The 14,372-nt window shown below is 52.1% G+C and overlaps 1 protein-coding gene across 5 annotated transcripts in view; it reads left to right on the top strand.

Moving 5' to 3' along the window:
* Positions 1–11,840: 11,840 nt before the first annotated feature.
* The window catches only part of FBXW11 (F-box and WD repeat domain containing 11), a gene marked incomplete at its 5' end in the record, with an annotated part of 71,296 nt that continues 68,764 nt past the window's right edge, over positions 11,841–14,372 (top strand). For all 5 annotated transcript variants that reach the window (XM_082006095.1, XM_082006096.1, XM_082006097.1 and 2 more), the window contains one exon: positions 11,841–11,885. In XM_082006095.1, the coding sequence (XP_081862221.1) occupies positions 11,841–11,885 (45 nt within the window). The remainder of the gene's footprint in view (positions 11,886–14,372) is intronic.

Here is a 14,372-nt window from a genome sequence, read left to right on the forward strand (position 1 = left end):
ACCTGTTTGGCCACCAAGTTTCCACATTGGCACAAAAAAACCTCATTCTCTGGCAATGGGATCCTCCCAGCTGGGTTTCCCTGCCTTGGTGTTCCCTGCTGTGTGCTTGGACAGTCCCAGGCAGCTGTTCTGCTGCTTTCTCTCCGTGCGCTCTGACTTTGGGACTTGGTTTGAATGGGGAGACCTTCGACGAGGCCTCCCTGTGGCTCCCAGTAGCCTCCAGTTACCGGAGAGCTGCTCTGCACCTCGCCCAGGCTCCAGCGGCCCCGTGGAGGTAAGAGGGTACCGAGGGCAATAGCTCCTGGAAGGCCACAAGCGGTGACCCCGGGCACGCACGGGCTGCGCAGTTGCCAGAAAATCACGGCCGGCTCCAGGACACCCTGAGGCGGCCCCACGGGAGGAGACCCACGGCTGGCTCCACTGGTGGCTGCGGGCAGGACTGACCCTGCCCGCGCTGCTGGCCGCGCAGAGCTGAGCAGCCCGGGCCAGCCCGCAGCAGAGGGCAGCCGCAGCCAGCGCGCGCTGCCTGTGCCAGCGCCTGCCCTGCCCCTGGGGCTGGCAGCTGCCAGAACTGGTGAGCTGGAGGATGCTGCCGGGTCACAGCAGAGGGTGCTGCGCAGCGGGGAGACGGTGTGGGAAGAAACCGGGGGTGGCGAGGGCGTGCTGTGGGATCGCGGACAGTGATCCTGTTACAGCGGGGACGCTGTAGCTCTCTCTGCTGTTGCCGGCGCTGAGGTTCCCCCGCACCCCTCAGCCCACCTCGAAGCGCTCGCTCGCCCGCCCTGTGCCCTCACGGGACCGAGGGGAGATGTCCCAACCCATGAAGCCTCAAGCCTCAAGCCCTGAGCAGGTTTCCATCTTGATGGTGGTTTCCATCATGCCGCGCTGTTCATGTGGGCACTGACCCCTCTCCAGGCTGCTTCTCTGGGGTTATCTGCCCTTTTGGGGATTTTGCTGGGTTTGGAGGCAGGGAGGGGCTGCTCTGAGCATCTCAGCACGGAGCCGCATGACGTGCTGGGAAGGAGATAGCTCCCACAGGACTGCGGGAGGTCTGCCTTGTCCCTGGGCACGGTGCTGTGCAGCCCCCGGGACGTGGGCTGTGGGCAGAGGAGCTTTACCTGGGCTCACAAAATCCCTCCTCAGGAGCTGCTCTCAGCCCAGGTTTCTGTAATTGAGTAGAAAAGCTCCTGAATGCTCCCGCATTGCCGCTCGTGCTGCTTCTCGAAACCCCCCAGGAACGCCTGGGACACGTCGGACGGCCATGCTGAACCACTCGCCAGTTAAACTCACCGAAGAGTGTTTAACCGTCTGATTTGGTAAAAGGAGTTGCACTTGCCACGTGTGTAACCTCGTGCCCGCGGCTCTTGCACAAGCACTTCTCCCCACGTGCAGCCTTGTAAAAGCCCGATCACATCTCCTTTCCATCTTCGCTTCTCTAGACTAAACAAACCAGCTCCTTTGGTCCCTCCCTGGGGATCAGGTTGTGCCGCGAGTCCCTCCACTGGCCCCACGCCTGCTCGAGCGTTTATCGCTGCGAGGGGCCAGGCGCAGCATCTGGCCAAGGCTGCGCAGGGCACAGCCCGTCTCTTGCACGCTTCTTGGCCACGAGTGGGTTTGGGACGGTTTTGGGGTTGCACAAGGAGGACACGGACTCGGTGGGAAGGACATGCAGAGTACAGACCTTGGGGCTACCCCAAACGGGGTGGTTCTGCATAGTCATGTCTAAATTTACTCAAAATAGCAGAGAAGTTTGTATTATTTGAGGACAGGAGGGGATGGAGGACAGCAACATGCCTAAAAGCTAAAAGTGTGCAAAAAAATTATTTTCCTAGCGAGAAAAATGGAAAATATAGAGGAAACAGGTGGCAGAAGAGAAGAGGGAGAGTTGGCCAGTCTCATCTGAGCACCGCTGTAGCTGGATGCCATCCTTCAGGAACGCCGGGCGGCTTTGAATGGTCGCAGGCATCCCCGCTGGTGGGGGACGCTGGTCGTGGGGTCCCCAGCTGCGCTCTTGCTGCTGGTGCTCGGACGAGATGTTGGTGCTTCCCTCCTGCATCCTCTTGCTGTCTCCCTGCGGATGTGGTGCCTCCATCTGGGCGCGTGGAGGGGACACCGCAGTCCTTCTCGCTGGATGTTTTGTGGGCGTCTGCCTTTCAGCACAGCACATGACTCCCGTGGCTCCCAACTTGCTCCTCTGGGCTCAAGACCTGGGCGGTGCTCAGAGAAACCGGAGCTGTTCAGAGGCCTGGAAACATCCATGGTTCTGTTAGAAAAAAAGCATTTTACTAAACAAATGTCATGCTAGAAGTCACAAACTAAATGCTGCCTCCAGGGAGGGGGGGAGCGATGCTCCCCGGCACTGGTGGAGACTTTGGTGCCTTTCCCAGGACCATTTGGCCAGGACGGACCCAAATCCATGTAGACCAGGACCATCCAGCCATCTCCCGCACCAGACACGTTTCTGGACATCAGCAGGTACCATGAGCTTTTAAATGCTGCTCCCTAAAATTTGGAGCCCCTGCAAACTGGCTGCCCTGGGGGTGCCACACTCTGCAGGTCTCTCCACTGCCATCGTCACCCCCTTGCTCTGCAGGACATCAGCATCCCTGCGGCTTTGGTGGACACCAATGGGTTGAAGCCACTCAGGACAGCAAGCAAGATGGGAAAAGTTTACTTAGAGATCGTCTCCGTTTAAAGAAAGGGTTTTTGTATCTATTTAAGTAGCGGTTTGCAAAGTTTGCTTAGTGCAGAGGTATTTTGGAGCTGTCCGTGGGAGCCCATGGCAGGGGCAGGCGATGGGGACGGGCAGAGGGACCGCTCACACTCCCGGAGCCAGTTTTCATTAAGAAAAAACCCTTAATTTCTACAGTGCCCGCAAGGACCACCTAAGGAAGCTCCCACTGACTCAGGACCGGCGGAACGCGGCAGGTAACCAGCCCGAAGGACGATGTTTGTGCTTTGCATACAAGATAAAGAGCGGGGACTTCCCGTGTGACACACAAGCGTCAGAGGCGTAGCAAGTGGTTGCCGTAAGCTGAAGCTGGCCGCCTTCGCTCAAGCGGGACTTGGGAGCCAAGAACATATTTCTGGAGGGTGGGGAGGGAAGGGAGGACACTGCCGGGACACCACGCATACCTCTGTGCTGGGGTTTCTGCCGCCGTTCCCCCTGCTCCTCACGCATCCGACGTGCCCTCTCTTCCTCGCCGCTCTGCCTTTCGCCACACCAACTTCTCAACTCCGCTTAACCTGCTTATTTTATTATGCCGGGATGGATTTTGGTTGCATCCTCAGCCGAGTGAACCTTAACCACCTTGTTCCAGTGTCCTCTGTGCATTGCAGGTGTGATCGAGGTCTGGCAGTTTTCCCGAGTGCATTTAGGGATGGCAAAGATGTGCTCTGCAAAGCCCCCCGTGCGGAGCCGCTCCCGCGCGTCGGGGAGTGCTCCGTGTGGGAAGGGCAGACCCCATGGGGCTGCTCTGGTGGCTCGTTAGTTTTTGTGTAGCATCTTCTTTATCTCTAGTGTAGCAGAGCTTATTCTCGGGGAATGCAGGGGCTGGGTTTGAAAGACTGATACACATGGGAGGTGGTACCAGGGCAAGCTCCTCTGCTGTGAGCATAGCTGAGGATAATTGACGTTAAACAAAAATTATTCTCCTGCCCTTTTGTTTGCTGTGGTGGAGATCCTCTCACCCCGTGGGACAGACCTCGGTGTGTGCCGCTCTGAGGCGCATTGGTTTGATCAGCCGGGGCAGAAACCCGGTGTGCCAGGAGCCAGCGGGGAGGGCAGGGTCGGGGGGGAGCCCCAGGGCACTAATCCGTCCCAAAGTCCGCCCAGTTGTAATACGTGGTAAAAAATAACCTGGAAATAAATTCCAATTAAGAGCAAGAAAAGCACTGGGGCTTGCCCTTTCACTTGCAAAACCAACGGGTGGTTTAATCCCTCACATAATAAAGACCACGCATGTGAATTGCTTTTGTTCTCACGTTCTTACTAATGGGGTAACTGAGCAACTCGCAGTCCCTCGCAGTTTTGCTTCCGTAGGTGGATGCTCCTGAAGGGCGTTGCATCGCAAAGCGAGTCTGTTCGTCGCTTTATTCTCGTCTCCCAGTCGATTAGCGGCTTTGTGGGGTTGTCTTACCATTGGCAGGACACCAGCTGCCCAGATGTCACCTCCTCCCATGCAGGAGGGAGAGCCAGCACTGCCCGCTTCCACACGTAGGAGCTACCGTCCTGCTCTTACAGTCAAAAGCTTGCTCTGGGTAAGTTGTCTGCTTCCAAGCAGTCCGTTGTCCACTCTTCTGTCTTGCCGATGGCTCTGGAAATTTAGTTAAATACTGAGGACTGAGCTTTGCAGCATGTTCACCATGTACGATCCAGTTCTCGAGGGCAACAACCACGTAACTGCACAAACCTAAATGGAAGCTGGGAGCGCAGCGAGCCGCTCCTCGCCTGAGGGTGCCGGCAGCTCTGCCGTTCCAGCACGGAGAATCCGTTCCACCAGTGGGGAATACAGTCGAGTTCGGGTGGTGTGCCAGGCCAGGGATGGAGGAACCTTTTTTGTCCCACCTGAAAATACAGGTGAGAGCCCTGGGAAGGTTGGAGAGCAAGGCTGGCTCTGAGGTTAAAGCGGGGGTTTTGGTGCTGGTTTTTGTTCTCTCCATCCAGCACAAGGTGAAAATACATTTTATTTCCTAAGCATCCAAAACACGCTGAAATAAAGACTAATAAATAACAAGCAGGGTGCATGAGGTTCGGGTTTTGTTTTTTTTTAATATTGGGGCACCAGAGCTTCGAAACAGCATTTCAGCCACCCCAGGCTGGCTGTGAATGCCGGAGCTAAGTCAGGAGAGAAGCTGGGCTGGGAGAAGCTGGAGTGGGGGCCAAGGATCGCCCAGGGTGTCCGTCTGCCAGCGGGGTTTCTGGCAGGGAAGGATGCGTGCGGTGGGGCTGGGGACACCGAGCCGCTCGTTTCTGCGTGCCGGGAAGTGCTGCACAGGGCAGCGCAGTTCCCACCCCAAAAGTGCAAGCAATCATTTGAACAAGGGGAAACGGTGTCAAAAACCTCAATTAAAGGGGTGCTGCTGTACACGGATCGTCCCGGGACCGGGCGGCTCTCGTGAACCAGCCGGTTTCAAATACAGCTTATTAGAATTTGGGGTTGTTTTCTTAATAATCCAAAGCTGACACTCTAAACTGTACGCAGTTTGCAAATATCCTTCTAAATTGGTTTGGTGGGGTTTTTTTTTTTTGGTAGTTTTCATGTGACAGGAAATTTTATTCCATATTCAAGACCAGGTTCTGCTGTACTGGGCGGGGGCATTATATTACTATTATATTCACCTGCCCATATATGAAAAGTGCAACGATGTGCTGATTTCTTACACCTGAGGAATGGTTTCAGGTTTTTTTGGGAGACCAGAGGAGCGGTGCAACTTGTCTGACCTGGATGAGGAGCAGTCTGTGAGCAGAAGACAAGAGTGTCTTCGGAGGAGCGTGAAGGGAAGTGGTGATCCTGGGGGGTGCAGAGGGTCAGATGCTAAACCACGCTTAGGAACGGGATCTTCTGGCGCTCTGATCTCTAGAGCACAAAATCGTGTCTTGCTTTATCGTGTAGGACATGAAGCTGAAGCAGCGCAAAAGCAGCACGCGTGTGGCTGGAGAAGGTGAGCTGCAGCCGCAAGTCACAAAACCAGTCACAGCCCTCTCTGCCTGTACTCTCTGTCCTCCTCCTTCTCCGTTCCTTATCTCCAAATCTTCATCGAACGAAAAAAGGCACGTGAAAGAAAAATTGGGGTGCTGCATCCCACGCTTGGGAGCGTGGGTCCCGAGGAAGCTCTGTGCCCTCTGTGGGTGCCCTGCGCCCCTCGCTGCACAGCACAGTGCCGCCTGTGCCAGCAGCCCCGTGCCCACATCCTCGTGAGCCCTGGCTGTGCCAGAAGCAGCCCCAGGACCCCCGTGACAGCCAGGAGGGTTTTGCTGCTCCGTGTCCCGTGTGCTCCTACAGCAGGCGGCACCGCCTCCGTCACCTGAGGATGTGGAGGCTTTGCACTGAGACTCTATTTTCCTTTCCTTATTTATAAATAATGGTATTTTGAGACCCTTCTCGTTCCCAACATTATTTTAGGTGCTGTAGCAGAGCTGAGTAAGGACCAGCTACTTCTTCCTTTGGCGGGTGGCAGTTAGTGCATCTGTTATTGGGCAGGGGTAAGAATCATTATGAATCTGCTACATTTTTTTCAGATCTTTAAAAAAAAATCATCAAACCTAGTGTCACCCCATTTTGGCTACAAAATATTTCTTTGAAGAAAGAATAAATGTGTTCATATTTCAAGGGCACTCGCCACTGCCCTAAAAAGAATTTTCATGCCTTACTCCTACCAGCTCTAAGTTCAATACTTCTCTTCCAGCAGGAGCGTTTGAAATCTATCTGCCCTTGCTTTTCTTGCTCTGTAACTTGTTACTGGCCATTGAGTAACCTCTGATCCCTACCCAAACAGCCAAATAAACAATCGTAAGAACCTAAGATGAGGGTTTTAGTGAGTAGACTATGTTAGGCTGGGGATTTCGGGAAGGCATCTGAAGTTTGGGAAATGGATACTCATGGAGCTGCCAGAAGATTTGAGCAGCTAGCTCCCACCAGCTCCACAGCAAACCCCAGAGATTGTGTCATTTTGCCCCTTCCTATCTCTTATTTCTCTTTCTTTCTTTTTTCCCCTCACCTGTCTGCAGCCTTGTTGGAGCCGCAGTGGGACTGGGGGCAGCGTCCTTGCCTGTGGGTACGGAGAAGCCTGTCTGGGAGGCACGGGTGGCTGGTGGCTTTTATCCTTTTCCTGTGGGTGTTTAACATCAAGGCGGATCCCTGAAATAAGGGACAAGCTGATAGGATGACTGCCACCTGACGGGGCTATTTGAGGCCTAAAAAAATTGCAGAAAATGGAAACGGGCTTAGAAACAAATCACTTTATTATGTAGAAAAGTTTTGGAGAAAAAAAATCGGATCATGTTCTAACTGGGAAGTATTTCTATACTGTGCCAGGCCTAATATCTTCCCCCAGGCGCTTTGTGGTGCTGGTCCACAGCAGCGTGAGCTGCAGACAGACCTGCCCATGGGGGAGGAGAGGTTGGAGGGGATTAGTGAGCAAATCCTTCTGTGGGGCTGGGCAGGCTCCAGCGCTGGTGGCACAGCTACCTGCTGGGCTCCCCCCGTGCTGCCCACCCGGTCCTGACACAGTTTGCCCTCTCCGTGTGTCTCTGCTGGAAGAGGAAACCAGTACATCACGCAATGAACATACAGAAAATGTAGCCTTCAAATCACCGCCGAGTTTCGGTAGAGGTCCCAGGGAAGGGGTGGTGGGTTGGGTTGGGGCTGCATCCCGGCACATCGTGGCAGCCTCTCACCTCCTCGCAGAGCTGATACGGTGACTCGGATGCCCACAGCTTTTGGGGAAGTGCCCGTCTCGGGATACAAGCTTTCCAGGGTTTTTTTTTAACCACACAATTACTTTTGCTTCAATATGAGGACAACATCAACGTCAATTAATTCTTGCCCTGTTGCACAATGTGGAAGTATCTCCGGATCGTTGGCGCTGGGGCTTTCCCTCTTCCACTTCCCCCTTGTCCTTGCAGGAAAACTGGCAGAGCGAGTCCTCTGAGGCTGAAACTGCCCCACCGCCCTGGTGTGCTTCCAGCCGAATAAGGTCATCATCAGAGCTTAATGAACAGCTCTGCCCCTGCTTTGCTGCTGTGCAGATGCGTGACACAGGCCTGTCAGCAATGGCCAGACGCACGCACACGGAAGAGTTACTGACACAGCGGCATGTGAACCTGAATTCCGAGCACACGCCCAGGGATGTGCTCCTCAAGTTACTGCAGTCATGTGGTTCACGGAGTCATGGGAATAAAGCCCTCGGCTTCATCAGAATCCAATGGTTTTGTATCTCAGAAGAAATTTATCAAAAATCTGTTTTTTCATCCATCCTTGCCTTGGACACGTCGCTCAGTCCTGACAAGCTCTTCTTAAGAGTCACAAGTTGCTCAGAAACAATTTAATTTACAGATACAAGGAATTATATTTGATTTTTTTTTTAATGCTTTCCTTAATTATTGCCAACATTCTTCTCTTTCTTTTGTGTCATAGAAATTGTTTTTTTCCCACGCGATTAAAAGCAGATTACAGGAACTCAAGCTCCATCTGACAGCTCATGCCACAGTTTCAGACCCACGTCCATCGCTGCGACGCACTAACCATTCACACTGCCAGAAGGAGGCCACGGATTTACTCTTTCTTCAAATAAATGGAACAATTTTTGCCTTTTTTCCTCTTTTTCCCCCTCTTTTACGTTTTTTTCTCTTTTTCTAAGTCCTGAGCAACCCTTTCTGTAGTCAGAAAACTAGCCTGACTGTACAGCTGTACTTTGGAAAGCGCCACATAAAATAGTATTGTGCTGGTCAGCAAATCTCTTCCCTGTGTATATTTAGACCAAGACATGCTGATTTTTTCACTCTGGTGTCACAAACAGGTATCTGCTGCCTTGTTTGATCTCCAGAGCGAACGTCTGATTACAGGGAGAGCAAAACCAAGCTGGATTTTGTCCCACCTTATTCTTGGTGACACCTCTGTGAGCTCGCCGAGGTCGGTGGCGTTACACAACATGAAGGACAGGGTATAATTTGGCCTGTGAGTCCTTCGTTCTAGGTCATGATGTGAAGATGGAAAGAATTCAGCTCAGCTGTCAGCCCGGGTGCCCAGGTTTGACAGGAAAAGCCTTTGGATGTTTTTTTACGTGGAAATGGAGTGCGTCTAGGTAAGGGTCAGTGGGCACTTGCACAGCCCAAGCTGACGTTAGCACCAGTGTGCGAGTTTGGGCTGTGCAGTCCTAGTTAGAGGGACTTTGGGGCAACAGCATATTTAATATTTGCTTTATTCAGAAGCATGTAAATGGGGCAGCTTTTGGGGCACATCAAAGCTTCACCCCCAGACTCTTGAGCAGCAGCAGTTTTCTGATGGGGAGGGAGACCTGCTGGTCTTGGTTTACATTTATAAATGCTATGAAAAGAGTTTAGACCTCATGGTAAGTATTCTTTTAAGCACTTTTGAATTAATAAAATACATTTCTGCTGACATAAATGTCCTGTAAAGCAGGTGTGTTGTCAATAAGAAAGGACCTTGTGCCATTTCCATTTGTTCATATTCCATTTCTTAACCATTTTGGCAGAGATTTAAAGAGGTAATGGAAAAAAAATGTTTAGGATGAAGCTGCTGCATCCATTTCATCGCAAGCACAGAGTCGCTAGTGCTGTGCTGTTACACCAGACTGCTGCTTATGATATTTTTGCTTCCAATTTCCAATGTCTACAAATACAGTCGGTCCCTGCTGCGTCATCAGATCGCAGCCTACGTACCCTCGGTCACCCAAAGCACCTGAGCTTTCAGGTACGATCCTGTAATCCCACCTGACACTCACTCCAGCTGGCTCCTGGCAGGCAAAGCCTGCTTGGTGCCTCTCTGCGGTGGTGGTACTGGAGGACGGCAGCACGGATCTGCCAGCAGGATACAGACTCTGAAGGTTGTAAAAGCCTGCTTGTTGCAAAGGGTTGTGATCAGCTACGTGGAAATGCTACCCCCTTATCCAAGTGTTTCCGTGTCTCCTTGCAAGTACGGTGCATCTCCTTTTCAAGCTCTTGTATTCAGCCCTTTCTGTCTTCATTTAACCTAGACTGAGTTTCCTCTGGCAAGGACCATCTGTTTAGTTTCCAAATGCTGTGCTGCTGTCAGCCAGCATTTGATAAATACTACTGTTTAAGTATATCCATGATGGGTTAGATCTTCATACGGTACGGGGCTGACCCGCTAAGCAGCTGGAGTAGCAAATCAAGCAGAAATAGGTACTCCGCTTAAAAGCACAGGCATGATTGCCCGACCGAGCAATGCCAGCAAGGCAAGTCCTGAGGCACATGACTGGACAGAATGGGACTTATTAACTAAAACTGTTTATTAGATAAACAGTGCAGCCTGCAGAATGAGCATGTGATTCTGTGTATCGTAATGCTTTCCTAATTAAGTACGGTTTGCAGAAGCTGGTATTTTTCATGGGTTCTGTTTTCATTTCTTAATGCTACTTAAGGAAAAAACTGGCACCGCTTAATAGTCTGGCAATTCTAAAAAACATCACGCTAACAAGTTTTTGTGTATTCACTGTTTTAAGAGGAAAAGGGCAAACATAAAATACTGTTGGTGCTTTATTTTGTTAAACAAATGAAGTCCCATTCTCCAACCTCAGGTGCCTGATCAGAGCACCGTGGAGACCTGAAGTCCCAGATAGTGATGCCTCCTCCCTGTTAGGCCATGAGCTGCGCAGGAGCTCAGACAGGGAGGTTTCTTATTTCCCCAAGGTACTGTCACAGGCTTCAACTTCTCTTGGGTTTTTAACTGTCATTTTAGACTAAGTGGGTAATACCCATCTCTGCTGCCCAAGAACAAACTCCGTCAGAGGTGCTGTAACAATTTGGAGCAATTAGCTACAAAACCAGCCAAAGTATCCTTATTTATGGAAGTGTTGTTCTTCATAAACCCTTATATAAATGTTACTGTGACATTGACAAAAGCTTGCCAGTGTACTGTCTGACTTTTTCAATGGCTTTGAGCTTGTCCTCCTTCTTCCCCAAGTGCTTCTGATTTTTAATCAAGAGAACATAGTTCTCAGGTGTGGCACAAAGGACACAGGCCAATTTCCTCTCCGGGCAAGTCAAAAGGATTTTAGAGGTACTTCCTTGTGCCTGCTTTGTAGCTGATGCAGGGATTCTCCTAGGGACTGGCTGCTGGAAGGTTTCACTCTCCCTCTGTTGGTCTAGGTACAAAAGCAGGAAAAGGAAATTAAGCCAACTCCTGGTTCAAGACTAGGATATTAAAACTGACTCAGGTAAAATGAAAGCAAGTCAGGATAGCGAAAGGCAGGGAGACAGTGGAGCAAGATGAGGTGGTGTGGCACGAGGGCACAGGGCAAGTGGATGGTGGGGTCTCAAAGGCGTTTTCCGGTGCTTTGGCTTCTCCAGTATCCTGCAGCAAACCCCACGCTTTCTCTTCCGCAAACAGGCGCCATGAGAAACGGAGCAGAACGGCCGTTACGCTCTTTTTGTTCGATTCTGCAGCCCGTGGAAAGGACCCTCGTTCTTGGGAGCGCGGTGAGAGGCGGTGCCGTCGTTCTCGGCCCCTTCTGTTCCCCTGCTCTCTCCGCTCATCCCCTCACCCTGCCTTTGGGCCGAAGCGCCGCTTTGCTCTGAAGGAGACAGGGCGGCTCTAATGCCGGCGCCGCTCCCCGGGAGTGACAAGCACCCCAGGGACACTAGTAACCGTTAGGACCCGCGGCGGTTGCTATTCAGGCCGGTCCGCCGCGCCCCGGACTCCGTGAGGCCCCTGAGTCATCCCCGGGCTCCTTCGCGGCCCCACGCCGCCACAGAGCCCCGGGGGAGGTGTCGGCGCTGCCCCCAAGCATTGCGGCCACGATAAGGCCCCCCACGGCCTGGAACGGAGCAGCGGCACCCACGCAGCTCCCAGCACCACCCGCGCGGGCTTCGGAGCACGCCGGGAGCCGCCCGCAGCCAATGGCGTCGCGGGGCCGCGAGGGCCGCCGGGAGTTGTGGTCGGTTACGAGAGGCGCTGGGGCGGGAGGCGCCCTCTCCCTCTTCCAGGCGCCGTGACGTCGCGGAGGACGCAGCGTGCGTGCGCCGGCGCGTGCGTGTGCGCGCGGAGGGGGGGGGCGGGAGGGTGAGCGGCGGCGGGGCCTGGCGGGCGCGGGGCGGCGGCGGCGGGCGGGGCGCCGCGGCGGAGCTGCCCGCCGCTATGGAGCCCGACTCGGTGATCGAGGACAAGACCATCGAGCTGATGGTGAGTGACCCTCGCCTCCCGCGCAGTCCCCCCCCCCGCGCCGCCGCCGCCCCCCTCCCCTCTGCCCGCCCGCCGGCAGGCCCCGCCACCGCGCCCGGGCCTGCGGGGGTCCGGCGCCGCCGCCGCCCCGCCGCGAAGGTGACTCTGGCGAGGCTGGGCTCCGGCCCGCGCCCCGCTCCTCCCGCCGCCCCGCAACGCGGGGTCCGGTCGCCCCCGCCTCCACGGCGGCTGGCCGTCGGTCCTCCAGGCCCGGGCCCGGGCGCGCCAGGCGCTTTGATCTCTTTAAAAGAAATGTATAAAAATAAAACACGCCCCCCTTCCCCAGCAGAAGGCAGAGCCGGTCCGGGAAGGCGCGGAGAATCGCGCCCGGTGCGCGGGTGATGCGGGCACGCCGCAAAAACCGAAAGCGAAATGCCCCGGCGCGTACCGGCGGTGCAGCGCCTTGATTTCGGCTGGGACCTCCCCGCGCCCCCCGGCCGGCCCTGGGAGGGGGGGGAGCGGATTGAACCTTCCAGCCTGAGGATTTGGGGGTTCTGCGGCAGCGGTGCCGCTCGGGGCTGGGGGCAGCTCCTGTCTTCCCGGAACAGCACCGGGGATGGAGCTCCGGTCCAGCAAACCCGGTACTAACTAGACCTAATTGGTGTATTCGTTGTACCCCCTAATTAACGCTTACGCCGCTAAACTCAGGTTAGTGGAGAGGCGGCCAGATGGAAGCAATGGAAAGAAAAGTTGGTTCTTTTTTAAGATATAAGCAAGTCTTAGATGTCTGTAGCCAAAAATTAGGGACCCTCAATTTTACTGCCTTTAGGGATGAATAAAATTAAGTTAGGAACGGAGAGGGAATAAGAATTGCTGAATATCTCATTTATGTGTCGTGAGTATAACTTGCTTTCACATACAAAATTTTGTGCAATAGTGCAGAATTGAGGGGTAAAATGCAAAAATTTGCTTTTAAGGCACTCTGAAAGTCAGCAGAGTTCAGTGGAGACATTGAATGGGTTTTTTAGCCAGTGAGAGTTCTTGCTAAACTACATGGTCTGGAAAATACAAACTTTCTTCGAGTGTAGTCTGCTCCCAAGAAGCAGAAATTAAAAAAGTAAAAGGGGAACCCCAAAGAACGTTTGTGATTCTTTCTGTATTTATTTCTGATCACCGAGGCCGGTAGCTTAGAAGCTGTTCTTGGCAAGCCTCCTTTCCCGATCCCTATCGATTCGGTGATAGGGTGATCGCACTTAAACGCGGGTGACATCAGAACTGTTTCCGCGTTAGTGGACTGCAGCATCGAGGATGGAGGCTGGGGGCAGCTGTGCGGGTATCCGTTACAGGATGTCGCCTACAGAAAAGATGCTTGCTAAATTTCCGAGGTGTAAAGTGAGTTTTAGTGGCTTTTTTCCTATCTGGAACGGAGAGTTACTAATACTTCTCAGCCTGGGGTTATGTGAGGTGCTAAAATAGCGTTTGGGGCTGGAAGGTATGTTCGCCTCACTTAACTTTCTTACATGTCTTTTTGTAAATGGTCTCCCTTTTAGAAGTGTCTTCTATTTGGGTCCAAATTAGCAGCAGGCAGAAGCAACTTTTGCTGATAATTGTTGTATCATCTGTTTTCAGTTGGACCTGGGAAATGTGCTTATCGATGCAAATATCAATGGGGTTATTCAGATTTTTATTACACAGTAGGAGATTTAAGAAACAAATTTTTCTCTCTTTCACAATAAATAAATATAAAAATTTAATAAGATGAACAATTAATTCTGTAGTTTCCACTAGAAAATGGTACTCTGTAAAACATAGTTGAATTTCATTTCAGCCCAAGTGAAGGCTTGCATAGAAACACTTGTGTTCGAGTATAAATGTTTCACTAAAATAATTGAAAGTCATTCCTAAGTGAACCATGGCTTGGAGGTTTTGCCTTCTTGTGTGTTGTAGAAGATAAGATTCTCTGGAAGATTTGTTTAAATACACAAAGCAGAAGTAGAAGCCGTATTGACCGAGTTTTCAGTCAATGATTTCAGTATTATATGCAAACTCTTGTATCGGTTGTTAATGCTGGTGGCAAACATCCCTAAACCAGGGATCATCTTAGTGTCAGGCTTAATGGGATGCTTTGCTTTTTAAGAATATTACTGTTTACTAAAAGCAGGATGTTTTATGCCTCTCTCTGATACAGGAGATTGTTTTTGGTGCGCTTTGGGTACTCGATCATTTCCCTCCAATGCCAAGGATGAATCTATGGTAAATGCAGGAGCAAATGTATGATGCAAAAGTTCTGAGAAGCAAATACAATATAATTCTGAGTGGCTGATAAATAAGAGATAATGTGTCAACATGTTAATTGCACGGAAGTTTCAGAACACGATGTTCTAGCCCTCAACTGTGCCTTTACTGGATAGACCATTTGCATTTATTTAAAGAAAAATCAGTCATGGAAATAATACTGTTCTATTTTTAAAGCTGGAATCTAAGGGAAATATTTTAAGGTTCCAGAGT

Source organism: Phaethon aethereus (assembly GCF_964289735.1).
Source record: "Phaethon aethereus genome assembly, chromosome: 14".
In the NCBI taxonomy this organism is placed as follows: Eukaryota; Metazoa; Chordata; class Aves; order Phaethontiformes; family Phaethontidae; genus Phaethon; species Phaethon aethereus.